The 24,834-nt window shown below is 43.2% G+C and overlaps 1 protein-coding gene across 2 annotated transcripts in view; it reads left to right on the plus strand.

The window, feature by feature from the left end:
* The window catches only part of LOC115149062 (connector enhancer of kinase suppressor of ras 2-like), an 89,561-nt gene that overhangs the window by 58,124 nt on the left and 6,603 nt on the right, over positions 1-24,834 (plus strand). The window contains exons 12-20 of one of the 2 annotated variants that reach the window (XM_029691549.1): positions 552-766; positions 1,899-1,985; positions 2,828-3,075; positions 3,486-3,520; positions 5,215-5,263; positions 5,379-5,427; positions 5,621-5,793; positions 10,619-10,692; positions 11,251-11,322. In XM_029691549.1, coding sequence (XP_029547409.1) covers positions 552-766; positions 1,899-1,985; positions 2,828-3,075; positions 3,486-3,520; positions 5,215-5,263; positions 5,379-5,427; positions 5,621-5,793; positions 10,619-10,692; positions 11,251-11,322 — 1,002 coding nt within the window. The remainder of the gene's footprint in view (positions 1-551; positions 767-1,898; positions 1,986-2,827; positions 3,076-3,485; positions 3,521-5,214; positions 5,264-5,378; positions 5,428-5,620; positions 5,794-10,618; positions 10,693-11,250; positions 11,323-24,834) is intronic. The other variant, XM_029691551.1, reaches the window with a different exon arrangement.

The raw sequence follows: 24,834 nt of genomic DNA on the forward strand, positions 1-24,834 counted from the left end.
ACAACAAAGTCAAGTTATTGGAGTGGCCATCACAAAGCCCTGACCTCAATCCCATAGAAAATGTGTGGGCAGATCTGAAAAAGCGTGTGCGAGCAAGGAGGCCTACAAACCTGACTCAGTTACACCAGCTCTGTCAGGAGGAATGGGCCAAAATTCACCCAACTTATTGTGGGAAGCTTGTGGAAGGCTACACGAATCGTTTGACCCAAGTTAAACAATTTAAAGGCAATGCTACCAAATACTAATTGAGAGTATGTAAACTTCTGACCCACTGGGAATGTGATGAAAGAAATACAAGCTGAAATAAATCATTCTCTCTACCATTATTCTGACATTTCACATTCTTAAAATAAAGTGGTGATCCTAACTGACCTAAGACAGTGAATTTTTACTAGGATTAAATGTCAGGAATTGTGAAAAACTGAGTTTAAATGTATTTGGCTGAGGTGTATGTAAACTTCCAACTTCAACTGTACAGCTAATGTTCACTTCATTGTTTAGTCCTTTAGCACCTGACTGATCTTCTCCATAACCATACCTGTCAATCACAGAGAAGAGATAGGTATCATGTCCTGCGATGACATCAACAAGTACAGTCTGGAGAAGATGGGTATGAAAGGCTCGGAGTCTCCAAGCTTCTACCTGGACCATGATGGGGGCAAGTACTTCACATTAGTGGAGGAAGACTGTCTGGCCCTGGGGCAGGAGTACGAGACCAGGGGCCGCTCCACGGGGGTCAGGCGGAGGGACAGGACACCCACCCATGGTGAGTTACCCAGCCCAGATATGTAGCACTACCAACCAACCAGCCTTTTCAATCTGGGCAGTAGTTTAATGTTAGAGGAGCATTGAAGGGTGGAATGCCAGGCGAGGTGGGTAGCTTCCCTCTCCTGCCTTCATTTAAGCGCATTATCATACAGTGTACCCAGCTGTGAATGGCACGTGGAGAATGTACAGTAAAGCCCCATGGCAATTGCTATGCATAGAAGAGATTATTATTATGCACCCCAGCGTATTTATGTTTCACATAAACCTCTCCCTTTTACAGTCCAGCCCCACCCCCACAGTCAGACATCCCCTTCCCCTGTCATTGCCCCTTCATCATCAGCAGCACTGCAGCTGTAGGATGGCCAGCAGCAGGATGAATATTCTACATGCCACCTCTGTCTGCACTTCACATAATGAGCTCATTCACATTACTGCACAGGATGACTCCGGAATCTTTAGTGAGTGACACACTGTCTGCCAACACTGAGACAAGGAAAGGAGGTATTTGAAAGCCGTTGATAATGTACAGTATTCTATCCGTCCATCTGACAGAGAGATGGCGATGCATTGTTTCAGCCCTCTCCTGGCTGTTGAGGATCTGTTGAGGCTCTGTTGAGGCTCAGTTTGTTGTGTATTGTACCGTGTGTAGTGGTGCAGGGATAAATCCCTTTGGCTCTGCCAGACGGAGTGTTTTTCATGTTTAACAGCCTGCCAGGGAAGTGAGGGTGGATTGCTTCCAAGCTCATAATGGCTCCAGGCAGGGTACGCTCCGCTCATCCCAGTCTGTGGAGGCACCATGTGCCATGACATGGCTCCATCACGGTCTCTCATGCTCACACATTCACACACGTGCAACAAGCCTACCGTTTTCCCTTCACTCTAAAGATGACTTATTTTCAACTGGATTCCCATGCTATAACCTACTTCTCTTATACCCCTTACTGCCCTGCCTGCACTTTAACCTCTGTCATGCAGACATCCACCCACGCACAGCCACTCCTCTCTCACCATCTCTCTCTACCACCCTCTCCTATCCCTCTCAGTGAGACAGCCCCCCCCCGTCTTCCCTCAACTCCTAGCTCTCTCTCCACTCACACCTTAGCTGACATGCTACTTGGACTTCTTTCCAGGTGACCTCAGGCCAGTTTCCATGCCAACGGATTACAACTGGATGGCAGAGACAAAGGAGCCAAATATGTACAAGAGAGGTAGCAGAGGTGGGTCCTTCAGTTCAGGTAGTCTCCCCAGTCCCCCCCTTAAATGCTTTGACTTAGAGAAGGAAATAGCTTTGGCTTCACTGCGTCTGCAAAGTACAGACGCCTAATGAGGACCAATCACCGTCCCCACTTTCAACAACACATAACTAATCGTCTGCTTCTTTCATTCATTTCACTGGAACTGCTACACATACACTGGTTTCTTTTGACATTACCACTGAATCTTGACAGAAACATGATTGCGCATTTAGAACTCTTTTCAAACTGCACTGTATAGAGATGAAGCTATCGCAAGAAGCTCAACCAATTTTATTTTAAAAAAGGAGATTCAATCAGCTAAATATAGACAACATCTTCATGTCAGGCATTAATTAAGTTGAAAACCTAATCTTTGTTTTGCACGTGGCTGATTTCAGTGTTGTTTAGCTTCGTGAGACTATGTACAGCAGTTATGTTGAGCGGGCTGTAGTGATAGCATCTCACTCCCATGACTTGTGTTATAAATAGCGAGTGCAAAAACATATCTGCCTCCCTCTGCTCTGAAACCACACAGTGTTGGGGCTTGCCCTCACTGATAGGAGGTCACGTAACAGAGGTTGGTTTCTGTGGAAACATGCTGGTCTGTGAGAATGGGAAACATTACCTCAGGACTGCTCTCACTTTGACTTTCTTTTCCATTCCAAATGTTGTTTCACTAAACACTTGGTAAGAGTTTGTTTTGCCATCAAGCATTTAATGTGATAGGCACTCTGGGCCTCCTAATGAACAAATAATTACCTCTCTAGGCTTCCAAATGACACAACTTTGCTCCCCTCTTTCCCTCCCTCCCTGACCTGTGCTAGACTCAGACAACTCCCTGCTGCGTTACCTGAATGACGATAAGATCCTAGTAATCCAGGAGGAGCCGGACGTGTCCAGGGAATGCAAGCGGGACACTGGGCGGCGTACCCGCAAGAAGAGCCACAACCCCAGCAGCCCCAGCTATCCCATCAGCCCATCCCTGCTGGCCCCGCCTGTCAGACTGGACTCAGGACCGCCAGAAGGCCTGCCCTTCTCACTGCCTGAGAGCAACACTGTGCCAATGTACCACGTGAGTCAGCACAGCTACTATTTATTTTGTATCAATCTGAACCAGTTCAAGAAGGATATTATAGCTTAACACTCAGACATAGGGGCATAATGGTCTGACAATACAGATTCAACCTATTTGTGTCACAGAGCAGTGCCATTTTTCTGTTGTTTAGGCTTTTTTGAGGTCACAATCAATATTAAATAAAAAGTGAGTCAGAAGAGTGCCACCCATACCACCTCTATTTCCACAACCCCAGACACCCCCATGGTTTCTGCCTGGGCCCAGGGACTCTACCTTCCCCTGATCTACTGATCTGCCTTCCTGGTCACAACAGGAAACAAAAGCCACGCTCTGAGATAACAGTGTGCTGTGATCTCTCTCTCTCTCTCTTTCTGTGATGCGCTAATCTGCTCTTTACCTTTCCACAGAGAGCTGGAGACACACTGAGAGCTGACACTGACAGGTGAGTGAGCATTTCTTCTCCATGGGGATCAACGGGACAGGCCAACTCAATGGCCAGAGAATATTGCCATCGTTTTGTGAGGAACATGGATTTATTTGCTGATTCAGATTTTTTTTTGCTTAAGCTATGGAGGCAAGTTGTGGTAATTTGAAATTGATTGGTATAATTTCCTCTGAAGTAAATTGAGAGCTTTTCATAAACTATCAAAATGTAATTGATAGATAATTTATCTTGTGAATGCTTTGTATTAGTTACCTACTTCTGCTTCTTGTGAGTGAAGTAAATTTCCGTCATCCTTCCATACCATCATATTCATTATTCTAGTAGAGAGGACTTTTTACCTTCAGTGTGTTGTTACAATGTATTAACTTAAAGATGCAGTGTGGGATCTCACGCACTTACAAATTCCTAACATATTGTACGAATTGGAATTTGTAACATATCATTCGAATTGCTTAAAATTGCGGGATGAAACATATCATAAGAAACGGATGATGTACTACATAATTGTGGAAAATTTTTGGGGACCAGTTACGGCTCATGAGCACAACTTGCAAAACTACTGGCTGAAATTATACAAAAGCTATGGAGCATCTCTTTAATTGAATTGGCCAATAGGCCTCAAGAGAAGGAGATTTTAACAAATCATGAGGGGTGCCAAGCAGAACATATTTCCTTTACCTTTCATTGACCTAAATCTTATTTCCTGATTCTATTTTAAAAAACACTGTGCTTTGTTTCAATTTATGCTACAATCCTACCCAATTCAACACCTTACCCATAGTCAGTGTTCAGTGGGTGCTCCAACCATGTAGGTTTAAAATGGGGGTCTGGCAGTAGAGAATTCCTCTCAGCCATTGTTACAGTGATGAGTGCTAATAAGGTCATCATAGATAGCCAGCATGAGTAGCACATCCCCTGAGTGGTTTATGTTGCGTCGTGCTGAGCTCTACTGAGACACAGAAACTGTCTGAACCTGATTTCCTGCCACCTGCTCTGTGGTTTAGGTTGCTTCTTTCACTTACTGGAGGCAATACATGATTTTTCCAAGTGTATCAAGCTTTAGATCATTCTCATTGGTAGAATGGATGCACCAGCACTCCGTTTTACACAGAGTTTCTGGATAGGTGAGTGTTAGAGTAATTCTGTTAAAACCAAGGTGTCAATATGATGGAAAGCTGCTATGTGTTTCACATACAGTCCACTGCATGCTACACATACTTGCTTTACCTAATACACTGACATCCAGTAGAAAATCTACATCTAGTATATCACAAAAGTAAGTAGTGAAACTTAGATTGAGAATGATATGTGATGTCCATTTCTTCAGTCAGTGTCCATGTTCCAGTACCATGTATGGTACCATCTGTCAGTAGAGCCATGTCCAGATGGGAATTCAGGCCAGCCCTGGGGAGGATAATGATGCTGAAATGGGGACTAAGTTCTTTGGGACGAATTCTAGCATGAGATACACTCAGACAAATCAATGTTTCATGTATGTAACTCATGCATTCATGTCAATGGAATAAATGCTTTAGTATTTTACTCACATAGATATCAAGTCATAATTCTACCCTTTATTTATGAATAGTATCATTACATTGATAGCAGTACAGGATCAGCTTATCCCCAGATAAAGAGGGTTAGCCTCCATTTTGTTGCATGCTTACTCACCTGATCTTCCCTTTCCCCAGGTATGCTAGTTTTGGCATCGAGAGACAAGGAGGCTCATCCATGAGGAAGGTAAAGCAAATGATATGAAACAGTTAATACTACTGTTACTCCCCTAATATGAGTACTGTACTGTACTTTAGACACCTCTTCTAATCAAACCCTCTCTTCTTCCCTCTCCTTGCAGTCATTTCACTATGCGTCTTTAAGGACTAAGACCAAAAAAAGAACCAAAGGTAAGACATGAGGGATAAACCCATTCACTGTGAGGTTTCTTTTGGTGAACCTTTGTCAATAGTTTTCTTTTATATTAGGATTTGTGATGGGGTTGGAATGATGTTAGTATTAAGGATACAGTATCATCCAGGGAGTGTTTAGTGTGTCCATGTGTCTATAAGAATTTCCTGTGATATCCTGCTCTCCACCCAGGTTCTCTGACTAGCGCTAGCCGTAGGCGTATCTCCTGTAAGGACCTGGGCCATGGAGACTGTGAGGGCTGGCTGTGGAAGAAGAAGGATGCCAAGGGCTACTTCACCCAGAAGTGGAAGAAGTACTGGTTCATCCTCAAGGACTCCTCGCTCTACTGGTACACCAACCAGAATGTAAGCTGCTCTCTGACAGTACAATACATCCGTCAAACATTACTTTATTTTCTCTTATCCACAACAGGCTTGCTGTTTACCAACACAATCTGCAGATTTGTCAGATATAGCAACACTACAGGCCATATTCCAGATACTGAACCATTTACAGTGCCTTCAGAAAATATTCATACCCCTTGCCTTATTCCACATTTTGATGTGTTACAGCCTGAATTCAAAATTGATGTTTCCTTACCAATTTACACACAATACCCCAAAATGACAAAGTGAAAACATGATTTTAGAAATGTTAGCAAATTGATTGAAAATGAAATACATAAATATCTAATTTACACAAGTAGTCAACAACCCTTGAGTCAATACATGTTAAAATCACCTTTGGCAGCGATTACAGCTGTGAGTATTTCTGGGTAAGTCTCTAAGAGCTTTGCACACCTGGATTGTACAATATTTGCACATTATAATTTTTTTAATTCTTCAAGCTCTGTCAAGTTGGTTGTTGATCATTGCTAGACAGCCATTTTCAAGTCTTGCCAAAGATTTTCAAGACGATTTAAGTCAAAACTGTAACTATGCCACTCAGGAACATTCAATGTCGTCTTGGTAAGCAACTCCAGTGTATATTTGGCCTTGTGCTCAAGGTTATTGTCCTGCTCGCTGGCTCTGGCTCGCTGTGTGGCCTTATTTGTCCCACTATTGTTTGTGGAGATATGCTCTGATGAAGGTCAACTGACCGAAAGCTCAGCTATATTAAAATACATTTGCATATGACTAGAAGTGTGCAGAGATTGTTTTCCTGTTTCTCCAGTTTTGCCTTTTGCCTCCAGCACCTTCTCAAATCAGCTTTGGGTGTGCAGTAGATTATGCCTATTATCTATAGGTTATTGCTCTGCTGAAAGGTGAATTTATCTCCCAGTGTCTGTTGGAAAGCAGAGTGAACCAGGTTTTCCTCTAGGATTTTGCCTGTGCTTAGCTCTATTCCGCTTCTTTTTATCATAAAAACTCCCTAGTCCTTGCCGATGACAAGCATACCCATAACATGATGCAGCCACCACCATGCTTGAAAATATGAAGAGTGGTACTCAGTGATGTGTTGTGTTGGAATTTCCACCAGCATAACACTTTGTATTCACGGCATAAAGTTAATTTCTTTGCCACATTGTCTACACTTTTACTTTAGTGCCTTATTGCAAACAGAAAGCATGTTTTGGAATATTTGTATTCTGTACAGGCTTCCTTCTTTTCACTATGTAATTTAGGTTAGTACTATGGAGTAACTACAATGTTGAGCCATCCTTAGTTTTCTCCTATCATAGCCATTAAACTCTGTAACTGTTTTAAAGTCACTATTGGCCTCATGGTGAAGTCGTGAGTTAGGAAGGATGTCGGTATCTTTGTAGTGACTGGTGGTATTGATACACCATCCAAAGTCCAATGAATAACTTCATCATGCTGAAAGGGATATTCAATGTCTGCTTTTTTGTATTTTTAGCAATAGGTGCCCTGCTTTGCGAGGCATTGGAAAACCTCCCCGGTCATTGTAATTGAATCTGAGTTTGAAATGCATTGCTTGTGTCACGAATCCCACCGAAGGTGGCTCCCCTGCCTGCTCGAGCGGCGCTCGGCGGTCGTCGTTGCCGGCCTACTAGCCACCGCTGATCCCTTTTTCCTTTTCTGTTTGTTTAGTCTTATTGGTTGCACCTGTTCCCTATTGTGTTCTTGATTTGTGTTTATTTAAGCCTGTTTAGCCCGCCCAGGTTTGTGCGGGATTACGTTTACTGTTGTGTGTATTTTTGGATGTGCTGGCTTACGCCTTGTATTCTCTCTCCGGACTGTTTTGCCCGTTGTACTGGGTTGATAATTTGTTTTACGCGCCCGTTGGTTTTGGCGTTGACCGTTTTGTGCCGGGAAGAATAAAGGTTGTTATACTTCACCTCTGCTCTCTGCGTTTGACTCTACCACCACTCCTAGTATCCCGTGACAGCTTGACTGATCGACCTTACAGATAATTGTATGTGTGGAGTACAGAGATGAAAAAATCATGTTAAACACTATTATTGCACACAGAGTGAGTCCATGCAACTTATTATGTGACTTATTAAGCACATTTTTACTCCTGAACTTATTTAGGCTGGCCATAACAAAAGGGTTGAATACTTGACTCAACATTTCAGTTTTTAATTTATTTGTTAACATTTCTAAAAACATAATCCCACTTTGACATTATGGGGTATTGTGTGTACACCAGTGACACAAAACCTCAATTTAATCCATAATAAATTCAGGATGTAACACAACAAAATGTGGGAAATGTCAAGGGTTTTGATAACTTTCTGAAGGCACTGTATGTTGAAGTGACATGTAGTGTACAGCATATTCCTGTAACGGCTGTCTTCTGAAATGAACCAAGGCGCAGCAGGTATGTGAATACTCATTTTTTATTACCCAACAAAAGGAGTAGAGCATCCACAGGAACAACACAAAAGGGTGACACCAGTGACAGTTCTGCAGGCTATAAAAGCAGTGCAAAAAACAACCACCCACAACCCCAAAGAAAAACACACACACCTATATAGGACTTCCAATCAAAGGCAACTCAACACACCTGCCTTCAATTGGAAGTCCCAAATCAACAATCAAACATTCACATACACAAAAACTGTCACGTCCTGACCCCACTACCCCCTCTACTGGTCAGGACGTGACAGTACCCCCCCCTCAAGGTGCAGACGCCGGGATGCACCTAAAAAAGGAAAACAAGAAAATCCCCAACAAAATTTAACACCTAAACAATAAGGGAGGGAAGGGAGGGTGGCTGCCGTCACCGACGGCAGTGTGCTACACCCTCCCTCCCCAACCCACCTATCCTGGAGGTGGCTCAGGTGCAGGACGTGGACCTCGCTCCACCTTCGGCGTCGCCCACTTTGTTGGCGCCAATAGCTGCGCCGGGCAGACGGGCCACTCGGGCTGACCCTGGCAGACGGACCACTCTGGCTGGGTCGGAAGACATGCGGGCCACTCTGGCTGGGCCGGAAGGCATGCGGGCCACTCGGGCTGGGCCGGAAGGCATGCGGGCCACTCGGGCTGGGCCGGAAGGCATGCGGGCCACTCGGGCTGGGCCGGAAGGCATGCGGGCCACTCGGGCTGGGCCGGAGGGCAGGAGGGCCACTCGGGCTGGACCGGAGGGCAGGAGGGCCACTCGGGCTGGACCGGAGGGCAGGAGGGCCACTCTGGCAGATCCTGACAGGCCAGGCACCCTGGCAGATCAGGGCAGGCGGGCACCTCTGGCAGAACAGGGCAGTCTGGCCACTCTGGCAGAACAGGGCAGTCTGGCCACTCCGGCAGTACAGGGCAGTCTGGCCACTCCGGCAGTACAGGGCAGTCTGGCCACTCCGGCAGTACAGGGCAGTCTGGCCACTCCGGCAGTTCAGCGCAGTCTGGCCACTCCGGCAGTTCAGCGCAGTCTGGCCACTCCGGCAGTTCAGCGCAGTCTGGCCACTCCGGCAGTTCAGCGCAGTCTGACCTCTCTGGCGACTGTTGACTGGCGGGCAGCTCTGACGACTGTTGACTGGCGGGCAGCTCTGACGACTGTTGACTGGCGGACAGCTCTGACGACTGTTGACTGGCGGACAGCTCTGACGACTGTTGACTGGCGGGCAGCTCTGGTGATGGTTGACTGGCGGGCAGCTCTGACTGTTGACTGGCGGGCAGCTCTGGTGACTGTTGACTGGCGGGCAGCTCTGGTGACTGTTGACTGGCGGGCAGCTCTGGTGACTGTTGACTGGCGAGGCTGGGCTGACGCACTAGACTCCTGATGCGTGGGGCTGGTATTGGACTTGCCAGCCTGGAGACACGCACCTCCATGCTAGTGCGTCTAGCGGGAAACACCGGACCGAAAGGGCGCACTGGCGGTCTTGAGTGCAGGGTTGGCATCACCCCTTCCGGCTCGATGCTCCCCTTGCCCTGGCACCTGCGGGGCGCTGGTACTGGGCGAACTGGGCTGTGCGTCCGTATAGGCGAGATGGTGCGTACCACAGCGTAACATGGCGCCCTCCACCTCATACGCACTTCCTTGTAATCACGGGTAGCTGGCTTACGGCTCTTCCCTGGCCTGGCCAAGCTACCCGTGTGCCCCCCCCAAAAAAAATCTTGGGGCTGCCTCTCGGGTTTCCTACCCAACCGTGTTCCAGCAAAACATTCCCGTTGGTTCCTCTGTCCAGCTGCCTCCACTCTCCTGAGTGCCTCCACCTGTTCCCATGGGAGGCGATCCCTTCCGGCCAGGATCTCTTCCCAGGTGTAGGCTCCCTTGCCATCCAGGACGTCCTCCCATGTCCATTCCTCCTTTTTTCTCTCCTGTGGCTTCCTCCTCTTCTGCTGCTTGGTCCTGGTTTGGTGGGTGGTTCTGTAACGTCTGTCTTCTGAAATGAACCAAGGCGCAGCAGGTATGTGAATACTCATTTTTTATTACCCAACAAAAGGAGTAGAGCATCCACAGGAACAACACAAAAGGGTGACACCAGTGACAGTTCTGCAGGCTATAAAAGCAGTGCAAAAAACAACCACCCACAACCCCAAAGAAAAACACACACACCTATATAGGACTTCCAATCAAAGGCAACTCAACACACCTGCCTTCAAATGGAAGTCCCAAATCAACAATCAAACATTCACATACACAAAAACTGTCACGTCCTGACCCCACTACCCCCTCTACTGGTCAGGACGTGACAATTCCAGTATGTCTGGTATACTTAATGAGGTGTGTCATCTCTACAGGCATATGGCAATGTATTGCTTCTTATTTCCCTTACCTCTCCTTTCCTAGGACGAGAAGGCTGAAGGTTTCATCAGCCTACCTGAGTTCCGAATAGATCGAGCGATTGAATGCAGAAGGAAACAGTGAGTGTTTTTGGGATTCATGTTTTATTTTGTCTCTCAAACTTTTAGTGAACCTGGGGATTTAAAAGAAAACACAAAGCCTAAATGAAACACAGAGACAAGCACATCATACATTATTTCCAGCACGAGTGCTTCTGTTTGGCTTCAAAGGGACAGTACATAAACAGATGATGCTGTTGCGTGGCATGACTATTTTATTTCATAAGAAGAGCTTTAAATAGCCATGGCACAAAGTAGTAGAAGTAATAGGTGTCTGTTTCCACCTGAGAAGCTGATTGGGTCACATAGGGATCAGCGGGGGGTCAACTGGCTAGGTGTGGCATGTGCCAGCCAGCTAGGCCTCATGTCCACTATTACAGAGACTACAGCGGTGATAAGCACATCGCATATACAGTACACTTATTTGGCCATTACCAAATGCTCTGAAGCTCGCATTGTACCACGTGGTCTGGATCTAAGGCTAATGGAATGGAATTATGCAAAATTGAGATGTTTAAGCGTCAGATGAACTTCAACATTACACAGACTAAATGGATCTTTTTTCTGCTTCCGTTACAGTGCCTTCAAAGCCTGCCATCCCAAAATCAAGAGTTTCTTCTTTGCCACAGACTGTTTGGAGGAGATGAACAGGTAAGACCAGTGCTCTGATGGTAGGGTTAGTTAGTGTGCTTATTTCATAAAATGCTCTCTTGCAACAGAATGTACAGTAGGTGAACAGCTTATTTTCTAAGGCGTATTATCTGTTTCAGAGCATTCACAGCTGGAGCTGTGACATTGTTCTCCGTTCATTCTCAATCAGGAGGAATATGAAAATATACTTTAGACTGTAGTTGTGTTCTACTGAAATGTTATTTTTCTTTGTTTTCTACTGAGATGAAAAAGAGCAGGAAGTATCTTGTTTCAAGGAACCCTCTGGGTCATCAGCTACTGCTTTGTTCATCAGAAACAGTTTCATCTTTCCCTTGTGTTGTGATTGATTCACTTGTTATCATCTCTGGCTCTTTTCTTTGCAATTATGTGGCAGTGTTGATCACAAATTCCCTTTATTGATTGAGTACCACTAACAAAAGAAAGGATGTGAGAGGATTCAGAGATTGCATATCATGCCATCAATATACATTATTTTCTTCAATGCAGACTGTTAAAGGTCAAATGCAGCCATTTTTTATGTCAATATCAAATAATTTCTGGGTAACAATTAAGTACCTTAAAATGGTCCGAAATCAACAACAAAAAAGCATATTAGAGAAGAGCAATTTCTCAAGCAAGAATTTTGCTAGGATTGTCTGGGAGTGGCCTGAGTGGGAAGGGCAAAACTGAAAACTAGCTGTTATTGGCAGAGGGGTTTAGAAACTTTTCAAACAACTCTTACACTAAAAGGGCATTATCATAATTTTCATAATTTCACAGTATTATTCCAACCTCATAGTGTGGAAATATATATTGTAATGAAACAGGCAGGGAGCAGGTCTCAACCTTCTTGCCCGAAGTCCAGCGCGCTATCAACTGTGCCCCAAAAGCATGCTCAAGCGGCAGAGTCGATATCCTCGCTTATAAACCCAGGATTGTTACACAACTCCCTCCTTTCAAAGAGCGCATCCTCGCGCTAGCTTGCGACTCAACGTCTTATAGGAACGCGCTCACTGGCCAAGCACACACACGTTCGTGGATGCAAGGTCCGATCACTTCTGACACCAATGTAATGAAACAGGCATCAGTGCACTATCGACTGTGCCCCAAAAGCATGCTCGAGCGGCAGAGTCGATATTCACGCTTATAAACCCAGGGTTGTTACAATATATACATTGCATGCACAATTATTAGGCAAATTGTATTCCTCGGGATTCATTTTATTGTTGAACAAACACAATGCTCTCAGTCAATCCAAAATGTTATTGAACCTCAAACCTGAATGTTTAACAAAGGAAAAGTGAGTTTTGTCTTTCTCAGGGAAATATATAAGTGTGCACAATAATTAGGCAACTATTAGTGTGCAGAATTATTAGTCTACTAAATTACAAAAAAAAATTCTCCCAACTCACTTGTTAATTCTAAATTTTTTGAGTAAGTGTAACAGATAAGTAACACAAAATGACAATTATATAACATTTTTGGCCTTTCAAAAATATTCAGTGACCAATATAGCCACCCTTATTTTCAATAACTTCCATGAGCCTTCCATCCATGGAGTCTGTCAGTTTCTTGATCTGTTCACGATCAATTTTCACTGAAGCAGCAACCACAGCCTCCCAACTGCTGTTCAAAAAGGTGTATTGTCTTCCATCACTGTAAATCTCATGTTTGAGAAGGGCCCACAAGTTCTCAATAGGATTTAAGTCAGGTGAGGAAGGGGGCCGGGTCATTATTCAGGCATCTTTGAGGCCCTTGCTGGCTAGCCAAGCAGTGGAGTACTTGGATGCATGTGATGGAGCATTGTCCTGGATAAAGATCATGGCCTTCTAGAATGCTGAGGACTTCTTCCTGTACCACTGTTTGACGAAAGAATCTTCCAGAAACTGGCGGTAGGTTTGGGAGTTGAGTTTCAGACCATCTTCAACCCGAAAAGGTCCAACTACCTCATCCTCAATGATAGCAGCCCATACCAGTACCCCTCCTTCACCTTGCTGGCACCTGACTCAAAGTGGTGCCCTGTGTCCATTACTGATCCAGCCACGGGCCGATCCATTTGGTCCATCAAGAGTCACTTTCATTTCATCTGTCCATAAAACCTTTGAAAAATCTGTCTTCAGGTATTTTGTTGCCCAATCTTGACGCTTCAACTTGTGAATCTTATTCAGTGGTGGTCTTGTTTCAGTCTTCTTGACCTTGGCCATGTCTCTGAGCACTTGACACCTTGTACTTCTGAACCCTCCAGGTAGGTTGCAGTTCTGGAATACGGTGGCACTGGAGGATAATGGGTTCCTGGTAGTTTGACGTTTAATTCTTCTCAAGTCTTTTGCAGTTAATTTGCGCCTTTTCTTCCCCATTAGTTTTTTGCGCCCCAGTTGACTATTCGCAACAAAACGTTTGAATGTCCGATGGTCACACCTCAATAGTTTAGCTATTTAAAGAGTGTCGCATCCGTCTGAAAGGCATTTTCCATTTTTGTTTTTTCAGTGTCAGTTAAATTTCTTTTTGGCCCATTTTACCTGAGGTAATGAGGCTGCCTAATAATTATGCACACCTTGATATAAGGTGTTATTCACTTTCGCCACACCCTCCCTCATTACACAAATACATATCACCTGAAAAAGATTAAATCCAATAAGCATTCAAGTTTATATGGTTTGGAGTTCGAAAATGTGAATAGAAACAATGATAAGATCAGAATACTCACTTGCCTAATAGTTGTGCACGCAGTGTACAAAACACAGAAAAATCTAGTTTTTTACTGGACTGGGTCTTTAATTATTAATATTCTTAAGAAATATAGACTATAGTGCAACATACAAGGCCGGCGTTAAAGGGGCCTGACCCGCCCTACCGTACCTCCTTGCCCGTCAAAATTAAATATTTAAATTTTGACCAAGACATGCGCCGACAGAAAGACAATCTCAGTTAAAGCATCCGAGCGAGTGAAACAGCACTCCTCTGTCTCAGTATGGGTAGACCATGTATCTGATGCTGTCTGGACCAAAAGAATATGGCATGTCATACAATTTCTGGCCAGACAGCATCAGATACATGGTCTACCAATACTGAGACATAATGGCTACATATAGAGGGGTGCTGTTTCGCTCGCTCGGGTGATTTCTACAGTGATATAGTTTCAGCAGAGGAAGAGGCAAAGCAAGAGGGCTCTCTTGCCAAAATCTGTCCAATATAAATAAGACCAATGCGTTTCTATGGGGAATAATATGCAGACCTAAACTTGTCGCCTGCCTTCCCGCCTTTGGGACAAAGACTCCCATTGTTAGGGCGGAGACATGAGCATCTCGTCATTATATGCAGATCTCTAGTTTCAGCCTCTTGCGAATTAGAAAGGAAAGATGGCGGGTGCACAGTTATGGAGCCAGATAGCTGCCAAAAGGTTGAATATATGTATCGTTAGGATCGTAAGAAAAGCCATGCGTGAAACATGAAACAAACTGTTAAATTTGATCTGTAAACGTACAAACCCAATGTTACGACTATGAATGGACATTTACACGTTCAATTCTTACTTTATGTCTCCCTTAACTCGGTTACAGATCTTTTTTATACGTACAAACTTTTGTCAGGAATGTGGCATCTGTAAAGGACGAACTGAATGTAGCTAGTCAATCAAGCAACTCTAGCCCAGACGTTACAGTTGCTTTGCAGCTTCCGGTTTCATTTCCAAAATAAATGTCAAGAGCTTGTTTTAGAACGGCATTCAATAGCAACGTAATACAACTAGATGGCGTAGTATAGGCTTGGGCCTTCAGCAAATTACTTAAGTGAGAATGATACTATCAAGATACAGAAGAGCTTTGTCCAGAATAACCGCCTGAGCTGCAAAATAGAAAGTAAATATGATTTAGGCTCGGCCTATTCCACTATCTAAATATGCCATGCTGCTGTGTGTTATTTAATGGCCATATAATTGCATAATTCATTTTTATAGCCGTGTGGGGCTACTGTGGTGATCATGTAACCTAATGAATCACACTTTTTCCAGGATTTGGCCTTATATTAGGCATTTTGACTGTTGTATTAGTGAATTCCACTCTGTATGCAGGCTTGTTATAGCCATTTGCATTGCACAACCCCATCATGCAGAGGCTATATCCATATCAATAAATGAGACATAGCAAAATATTGATTAAGTCTTGGCTATAACTGGTCCTGAGCAAAATAGCCAAGAGGTCCCACATGTTCAAGGCTATCTATAGCCTATTCTTATTGACAGATCTGTTTTCCCTATCAGCCACTGCATGTGCTTCTTCAACTATTTTGTTTCAAATGTATTTAGAGGCTATATTTAGAAGCCTGTGAGCTAGGGTCTCTTTTTAAGGGGAGGCCTATAATAAAAAGTTATAAAACACAAATAGAGTTCTAAAATTATTCCGCAAGACACCAGTACCCAAAATGATAGCCTAAATTGCAATGCCTATAAGTTGAAGGCCTATTTTTGTATTTGGATTAAGCCTAAATTAAACATTGAATTATTAAAGTGATAGGCTAAATAACTTTGGAGAATTTAGACCATTTTGAATACACACATGGATTTCAATAAACAAGTGGATAAGACTGTTCTATTCTCTTTGATTTAGTTCCTATTGTAACTCAGACAAATTATAGAATGGATGACATACTGACTGACTGAACTTAATAAAATATGAATTAAACGTTCAAATATGTTGGAATGACGAGTTGCACGTATCATGCATGCTCTGCGTTTTATTTGGCTAGTAGGCAAATAGGCCTACATTAGAGTATAATGACTCTATGGCTGCATGCCTCCAGAAGGGAATCTTCTGAGGCTGAGTGGTTCTTTTCCGAATGTGCATGGTGCTGTAGTGCTGCATGGAGATCACAAGCTCTTCAACTGGGCAGCAGTGTCGCTATGGAGGGAATAACCTATATGGAGACTACCTAAGACCACTGCAACAGAGTTATTGTAAAGTGTGAGAATAAGCTTATGCCAGATTTAGCCTACATTTAACGTCTCCCTTGTTAATTTCAAAGTCCATATGTTCATGACCCGATTAATATAAATAATGTCAAATTATTTACAATTATTTTTAACCCCTCCTACATAATATGCTTTGGCAAGATTTTGAGTGATAAATAAATGTCAAAATATTCTATAAAAATATATTTTCCGTGGCAAAGTCTCCAGTGGTCATACATAATTCATAGATTCACCAAACATCTATTATTATTCTATGTTTCATTATTCCTGGTTGATACTACTGGTTATGATTGCAGACAGAGCACAGAGAATGCGATGGTGAAATATTGAATTAGTCATATTTTGATAAGGTGCATGCATGGGGATATCCATGTCACCCAGAGATATGCCCATTCTGTAGAGATGCACCTAGTGGACTGAAACTTCACTGTTGTAGGCATAATACAGCTAGTGCAATCTAGACTTGCGCTGGCAAACAAATCCATTACATTAGTTACCTACATGTGAAGTAAACTCATCTGAGTAATAGAGAATGGAGACTTTTAACTTGAAAACGTGCAGGATACCTCTTTCCAGTTTCCCTGACTTCCATGTTTTTTATACTGTGTTATGCTTGTTCGTGTAGCACTCCTCACAGGCCGTTTGGTATACATTTTTTTTGTTGGTGAGATGAAACTGCCAAAACTCTGAAAGTTATTATTGTACATCAGAATTGCAACACAAGATTTGTTCAAGCCTAAAACGTTCGTCTGTAATCGCAACATGGTGTTTGTATGTTCACAGATGAAATTTCACACTTACATTTCATGTTTCACGCATGGCTTTTCTTATGATCCTAATGATACGTACATTCAACCTTTTGGCAGCTATCTGGTTCCATAAACAGTGCACTGTTACGATGCTGGATTGCCCTAAAATAAATGGATGTTTAGCCAAAATTATATAATTAATCCTGTCTACACAAAATCATTCAAAATACTTCACCGGGGAGCATGACTTATCCACAGAGGATCATTAGCTTCTTAAAAATAATGGCTGTGGATTGTTTGGGAAGCCCGCAATTTGATTAGTGCGCGTGGCAATAGGTCTAGCTGATTGAGTTGCGGCTGTCAGTTAAAAGCATCTGAAATATATGTGAAGATAATGTGTCTTTAGTATAATTTAAAATGTTGCATCAAGAAGGGGAGAAGGTGTGGCGAAGATATGGTTTGTCTTTTTCAGAATACATGCATATGTAAGAAGGCCCCATTTGCCAATGTCTGATTTCTGATTGTCTTAACTGACCACGTACACCACTCATTTTTTTCTTCGCCTCACACAAGTCAACAGTCTTTTTTTTTAACATCCATTGCGCATGATAGTTCCCCAGTATTTGAAAAATCTTTCCATCACTCCCGTTCTCTGTGTGAAAAGAGCAAAATATAGTGGAAACGTCATAAAAACTGCTTTCTGTCCCGGGCTCACTGGAGCAGGAAACTTTAAGGGCCTGGAATAGGCAAGTTGATACACAGTTGCAAGTTTGTTAACGACAGCTTCGGACTGAAGCCTCTGATGATTTGATGCAATGTTGAACTTCACTGGCAATAGCTCAAGTCAAGACAGATAGAAAGGGAGGCAGAGATGCGGAGAAGAGAGATGAATGTGATTGAAAGAACCAGAATTTTAATTTGGATATTTTCTACTGTTCTTATTTGTCAGCTTTAGGCCTATGTATTTTACTTAGTTGTTGTTGGACGTTATAGGCCTATTCAGTGGCGATTTTAGCATGTAAATCTTGGTGTGGCAAACAATTATTTATTTTTGATGCATGCCAGCAAAGCCACTACACAACACAACACAACACTAAACAATACATTCATTGCACTATAACGGTGACAAACCGTGCCCACAACCTGTTAGGGCCTACGTATTCACCATGGAGTGAATCCTTACCACAGCTACACCTGGCTATCAGCGGACCCTTGTCTGGCAGCGAAACAGTTCATTCAGCCTCATTTACAGGCTTTTTAAAAAACATAGCTGATATGGCTGACTTGTTAAACAAATGTGGTTTCTACTGACAAGTGAGATGTACAAACTATGGCATAGGGGAACAATGAGCGGATAAGAGGCAATCCATAATTTCAATTAAGACATTAATGAGCGAGCTAGGACGGACGTAGTCAATATAACTATTTGTTCAGCACTTTTGAAATGTACAGCGACAGAATTCAGAAAATCGTCCATTCTTTAAGTATTCTCCCTGTACACCAAGTCAGAACCGTAGCATAAGTAAAGGGGGCAAATAAGCGGACAATGAAAGCTCTTACAATATTCAGTGATGACATTTCTCTAAAACAGGCTATAGGCTGTTTTAGAGCACCATCAAGTTTATATGTGCACCATCAAGTCAGAACAGTAGGCTAAATTATGAGGAAGGAAATTGACCAAATTAATAGGGTGAGGCACATAACAGCTTACTTCACAACATACACTTGGTATTACTTTCTTGGCTACAGTATACTTATCTCCCTGGCATATTACATTGTTTATGCAGCAGCATACAAGACATTTGGACTCACCTTGTTGTGCTGTGCTCACTTCAACAGGAAGGTGGCGCCAGTGGCGAAAATCTGATATCAACTTTGGAGGGGACAATTACATGAATTTTCTCAAGAGCAATTCCTGAGGGGGACACCAAAAGTAGTGCTGTAACACATAGCCTACATTGTAATATGGTAAATGTATATTGAGGAACCAAAGAAATAAGGTGTTTGCCGTACTCCTAACTACCGGTACCCAAAACTACACAACTAATCACAACAGCAATACCATTGCCTTTAACAAATCTTAGTTCAGTCACCAGTTTAAGTTGAGAGTGGGGGTATCCATGGCATTTTCCAATTATGTTCCTATTTTACAAGTAAAAAAAATTGAGAACCTTTCATAATGTTGCCAAACAAAGACTTAACAAACTTACCTGAGACTCCCTGTCTCTGCCAGTCTGTCCCTGCATATCTGTCCCCAACTCTGCTGTCTGTGTGCCATCTGTTGCCTGCTCTGCCTAATGACATCATTGTGAAACATTTCCATTAGAATTTCATTTCTTTCTTATGAACATTTTATCAACTAGTCTTTGAGATATTAGGCTACTAGGGTTCTTACTATGCGTTTTGGTGTATTGAAAAATACTCTGATGTCCGTCTTTTATTTTTCTGCCATTTTTCTACCTGGCTGGTTTACACACACACATAATGTGTAGGTTATTTACAGTAGGAGATGGGCTTCTATCATCTTCAATCATTCTATTTGGGCTTCGATCTAAAAGGTAGCTAGCAAATGTGAAACGGATTAAAATGACAAGATTTGACAGCTGTATGAGTTCACCATTTACACAACATATGCTGCAACCTTTTGTAATTTTAATAGTTTGTTTCATATTGGCTGGCTTCCAACAATAGCTGAATTTGCAAAGCTAGCGAGCACCAATTCAGTTTCAGTGGTGTTTGCTATAATCTTTGCTACCCGGGTTAAATAAAGGTGAAATAAAATAAATAAATAAAAGTTCCCTTGCGACAATTTAGCTTTTGCAACGAGACCATTAAATATATTTAAGACAATGGTAGAAGAGTGTAGTTCTGTTCAGTTTGGACTTCAGTTTATCGCTAACCTTATCACAGGGACTTTGAAGCACTAACTTACATCATCTGCATGCTGAACTTGGAATAAATTGACAATAGCAAAGATTCCATCTTTGACGACGCCATATAAATGGAATAGGTACTAGCTAGCTTAATAGTTAATATTTGCGCGCTAGCTCTGCATATTCAGCTAGTGTATGTGCGCGGTTGACTGGATTAACCTCACTTCAGTTACGTGCATTGAGTGCCTTTCAGACAGTAGATACGACCTCTCTGTTACCTAGCAAGCTAAGGAACTGGCAGTGGATCAAACCATTGTGAGGCAAAGGGTGGGGGGGTCGCAATCTTTTGAAACTTAAAAACGCGCTATTAAGTGTCTATAATCAGCACAATTGCTTTCATTGCGTATTATTAATATTATTTAAATTACATAGTTATGTTTCAGTGATATATTGGGGGGGACAAATCATATTTTTCCCAGGATGGGGGGGTCGTGTCCCCCCCGTCCCCCCCGGGATTTCCGCCCCTGGGTGGCGCGGCGGTCCTTCTTGTGGGCTATAGAAAGAGGCCCGAAATCCCGACTTGGAATGCCGAGTTGGATGACCGTTCAAAATTATTTTACGTATTTTCAGAGTTGCAGCTAGTTTTATCTGAGTTCCCAGTTGTCTTGAACTCAATGAAGTCTGAGATTTCTCAGTTCCAAGTTTCCAGTTGTTTTGAACGTGGCAGAAGTCATGCTGGATTGACAGCATGGCCAGTGTATTCAAACTTTTCTGGCCCATGGCGTTACACCCAAACAAGGGCACTGCGTTCATCCACCTCTGGCCTGCTAGCCCCCCTACCTCTGCGGAAGCACAGTTCCCGCTCAATCCAGTCAAAACTGTTTGCTGCTCTGGCACCCCAATGGTGGAACAAGCTCCCTCACGACGCCAGGACAGCGGAGTCAATCACCACCTTCCGGAGACACCTGAAACCCCACCTCTTTAAGGAATACCTGGATATAGATGTACTATTGTAAAGTGGTTGTTCCACTGGATATCATAAGGTGAATGCACCAATTTGTAAGTCGCTCTGGATAAGAGCGTCTGCTAAATGACGTAAATCTAAATGTTACCTGCTTTTATGTGATATCCAATTGGTAGTTACGATCTTGTCTCATTGATGCAACTCCCCTACGGACTCGGTGAAGGTCGAGAGCAAGGCCGCACTGCTTCTTGACACACTGCTCGTGTAACAGTGTAGGTTCCGTCCCTCTCTTCGCCCCAACCTGGGCTCGAACCAGGGACCCTTGCACACATCAACAACTGACACCCCACGAAGCATTGTTACCCATCGCGCCACAAAAGCCGCGGCCCTTGCAACGCAAGGGGAAACCCTACTTCAAGTCTCAGAGCGAGTGACGTCACTGATTGAAACGCTATTAGCGCGCACCACCGCTAACTAACTAGCCATTTCACATCGGTTACACTCGCTTAACCCGGAAGCCAGCCGCACCAATGTGTCAGAGGAAACACTATCGAACTGACAACCGAAGTCAGCTTGCAGGTGACCGGCCCGCCACAAGGAGTTGCTAGAGTACGATGAGGGCCTGCCAAACCCTCCCCTAACCCTAACGACGCTGGGCCAATTGTGGACCGCCTCATGGGTCTCCCGGTCACAGCCGGCTGTGACACAGCCTGGGATCGAACCCAGGACTGCAGTGGCGCCTTAGCACTCATTGTTGAATTGGCAATTTCCAACTTGTTGTGTAATGTTTATGTCCAATGGCTGATGAGCACCGATATGTTTTTATCTATAATTTCTCTTCATATGACAAGGATTGAAAGGGATTTGCCAGTAGATTGACGACTTGATGCATGATGATGACTGCTAGCTTGCTAGCTAAGATTTTGAAAGTATCATGTTGACATGATCAGTCCAATCAAAGCTACGGTAGATATAACGTGATTTGACGTCATTTTATCTTTGGCCAATGACCTTGAGACTTCTTGGATGGGCACTTCTAATGTAAGTCTATGGCAGCACCCAAGGGGCTTAAATTTCCGAGCTGTACCCGTAGATTTTGTGGTGACGTAGTGTCCCCATCAGTGACAGAACACTGAGCCAATCACGGCGCAACTAGAGAACATTACCAACCCCAACGCTCCGTATTTTCAGCTGGCTGCCCCACCACCACAGAAAGCACTGAGCTAGGCTGAAAAAACCTGCATTTTGGAGCTGTCTTACTCAAGAAAGCTAAACAGAGAACATGTTTGTATGCGGCTTTATTAACTCATAAAAAATATATAATTACATTGGTATGTGACACGTATTAATGCCAAAGTAACATGCAAAACAGAAAAAAAAGTTGAAGTTGGAAGTTTAAATCAAATCAAATCAAATGTATTTATATAGCCCTTACATCAGCTGATATATCAAAGTGCTGTACAGAAACCCAGCCTGAAACCCCAAAAAGCAAGCAATGCAGGTGTAGAAGCAAGTTGGCTAGGAAAGACTCCCTAGAAAGGCCAAAACCTAGGAAGAAACCTAGAGAGGAACCAGGCTATGAGGGGTGGCCAGTCCTCTTCTGGCTGTGCCAGGTGGAGATTATAACAGAACATGGCCAAGATGTTCAAATGTTCATAAATGACCAGCAGGGTCAAATAATAGTAATCACAGTGAACAGGTCAAATTTACATACACTTAGGTTGGAGTCATTAAAACTCGTTTTTCAACCACTCAACCACAGTTTTGGCAAGCCGGTTAGGACATCTAATTTGTGCATGACACAAGTAATTTTTCCAACAATTGTTTACAGACAGATTATTTCACTTATAATTCACTGTATCACAATTCCAGTGAGTCAGTTATATACACTAAGTTGACAGTGCCTTTTAACAGCTTGTAAAATCCCAGAAAATTATGTCATGGCTTTAGAAGCTTCTCATAGGCTAATTGACAACATTTGAGTCAATTGGAGGTGTCCCTGTGGATATATTTCAAGGCCTACCTTCAAACTCAGTGCCTCTTTGCTTGACATCATGGGAAAATCAAAAGAAATCAGCCAAGACATCTGGTTCATCCTTGGGAGCAAGTCTGGTTCATCCTTGGGGTTCATCCTCCCAAGGATGAACAAGTCTGGTTCATCCTTGGGAGCAATTTCCAAACGCCTGAAGGTACCATGTTCATCTGTACCAACAATAGTACACAAGTATAAACACCATGGGACCATGCAGCCGTCATACCGCTCAGGAAGGAGACACATTCAGTCTCCTAGAGATGAACGTACCTTGGTGTGAAAAGTGCAAATCAATCCCAGAACAACAGCAAAGGACCTTGTAAAGATGCTGGAGGAAACAGGTACAAAAGTATCTATATCCACAGTAAAACGAGTCCTATATCGACATAACCTGAAAAGCCGCTCAGGAAGGAAGAAGCCACTGCTCCAAAACCGCCATAAAAAAGACAGACTACGGTTTGCAACTGTACATGAGGACAAAGGTCGTACTTTTTGGAGAAATGTCCTCTGGTCTGATGAAACAAAGATAGAACTGTTTGGCCATAATAACCATCGTTATGTTTGGAGGAAAAAGGGGGAGGCTTGCAAGCTGAAGAACACTATGGGGGTGGCAGCATCATGATGTGGGGGTGCTTTGCTGCAGGAGGGACTGGTGCACTTCACAAAATAGATGGCATCATGAGGAGAGAAAATGATGTGGATATATTGAAGTGACATCTCAAGACATCAGTCAGGAAGTTAAAGTTTGGTCGCAAATGGGTCTTCCAAATGGACACTGACCCCAAGCATACTTCCAAAGCTTAATGACAACAAAGTCAAGATATTGGAATGGCCATCACAAAGCCCTGACCTCAATCCCATAGAAAATTTGTGGGCAGAACTGAAAAAGCACATGCGAGCAAGGAGGCCTACAAACCTGACTCAGTTACACCAGCTCTGTCAGGAGGAATGGGCCAAAATTCACCCAAATTATTGTGGGAAGCTTGTGGAAGGCTACCAGAAACGTCTGACCTAAGTTAAGCAATTTAAAGGCAATGCTACCAAATACTAATTGAGTGTTTGTAAACTTCTGACCCACTGGGAATGTGATGAAAGAAATAAAAGCTGAAATAAATCATTCTCTCTACTATTATTCTGACATTTCACATTCTTAAAATAAAGTGGTGATCCTAACTGACCTAAAACAAGGAATTTTTACTAGGATTAAATTTCAGGAATTGTGAAAAAACTGAGTTTAAATGTAGTTGGCTAAGGTGTATGTAAACTTCTGACTTCAACTGTATTTTTTAGCTAAATGCAGCCTACAGCTGCATTGGCCTGTAGGCTATCTACATTTACATTTTAGTCATTTAGCAGACGCTCTTATCCAGAGCAACTTACAGTAGTGAATGCATACATTTTTACCTTACTGGTTCCCCGTGGGAATCGAACCCACAACCCTGGCGTTGCAAACACCACGCTCTACCAACCTATCTCTGAGTTCTATGCTCTCATTTCTTTAGTCACTAATGGTTCACAGTGTATCAGTGTATCTATGACAGAGGCTAGTGCTCTCGCCATAGTTTTAGATTTGTATCATTTAAGGCCTACTTCGGATTTTTATGATTAACCATTTTTTAAATGAAACTGTTCCATGAAAATGTGCATTTAAAAATAATCATAACTGGCACGCAGATCGGTAGAAATGGTAGGATGAATTGTAAACTTCCCCAAACTTGAAATTCACCAGTTGCCTATGGTCTTTACTATTACACCCATTTAAAAAATGGATGCAAGTGCGTGCACACATAGGAGGTCGCATGAAAAAATGGGCCGCCTATGGAAATCATAGGCCCCTCCAACTGATTTGTTCAGGCGGCGAGTCTGGCAACATAACACATTTCAAACTTCCTACCACTCCCTGGATGGTATCAGTTAGTCGATTAACC

The sequence above is a fragment of the Salmo trutta genome, chromosome 15 (assembly GCF_901001165.1).
Source record: "Salmo trutta chromosome 15, fSalTru1.1, whole genome shotgun sequence".
In the NCBI taxonomy this organism is placed as follows: Eukaryota; Metazoa; Chordata; class Actinopteri; order Salmoniformes; family Salmonidae; genus Salmo; species Salmo trutta.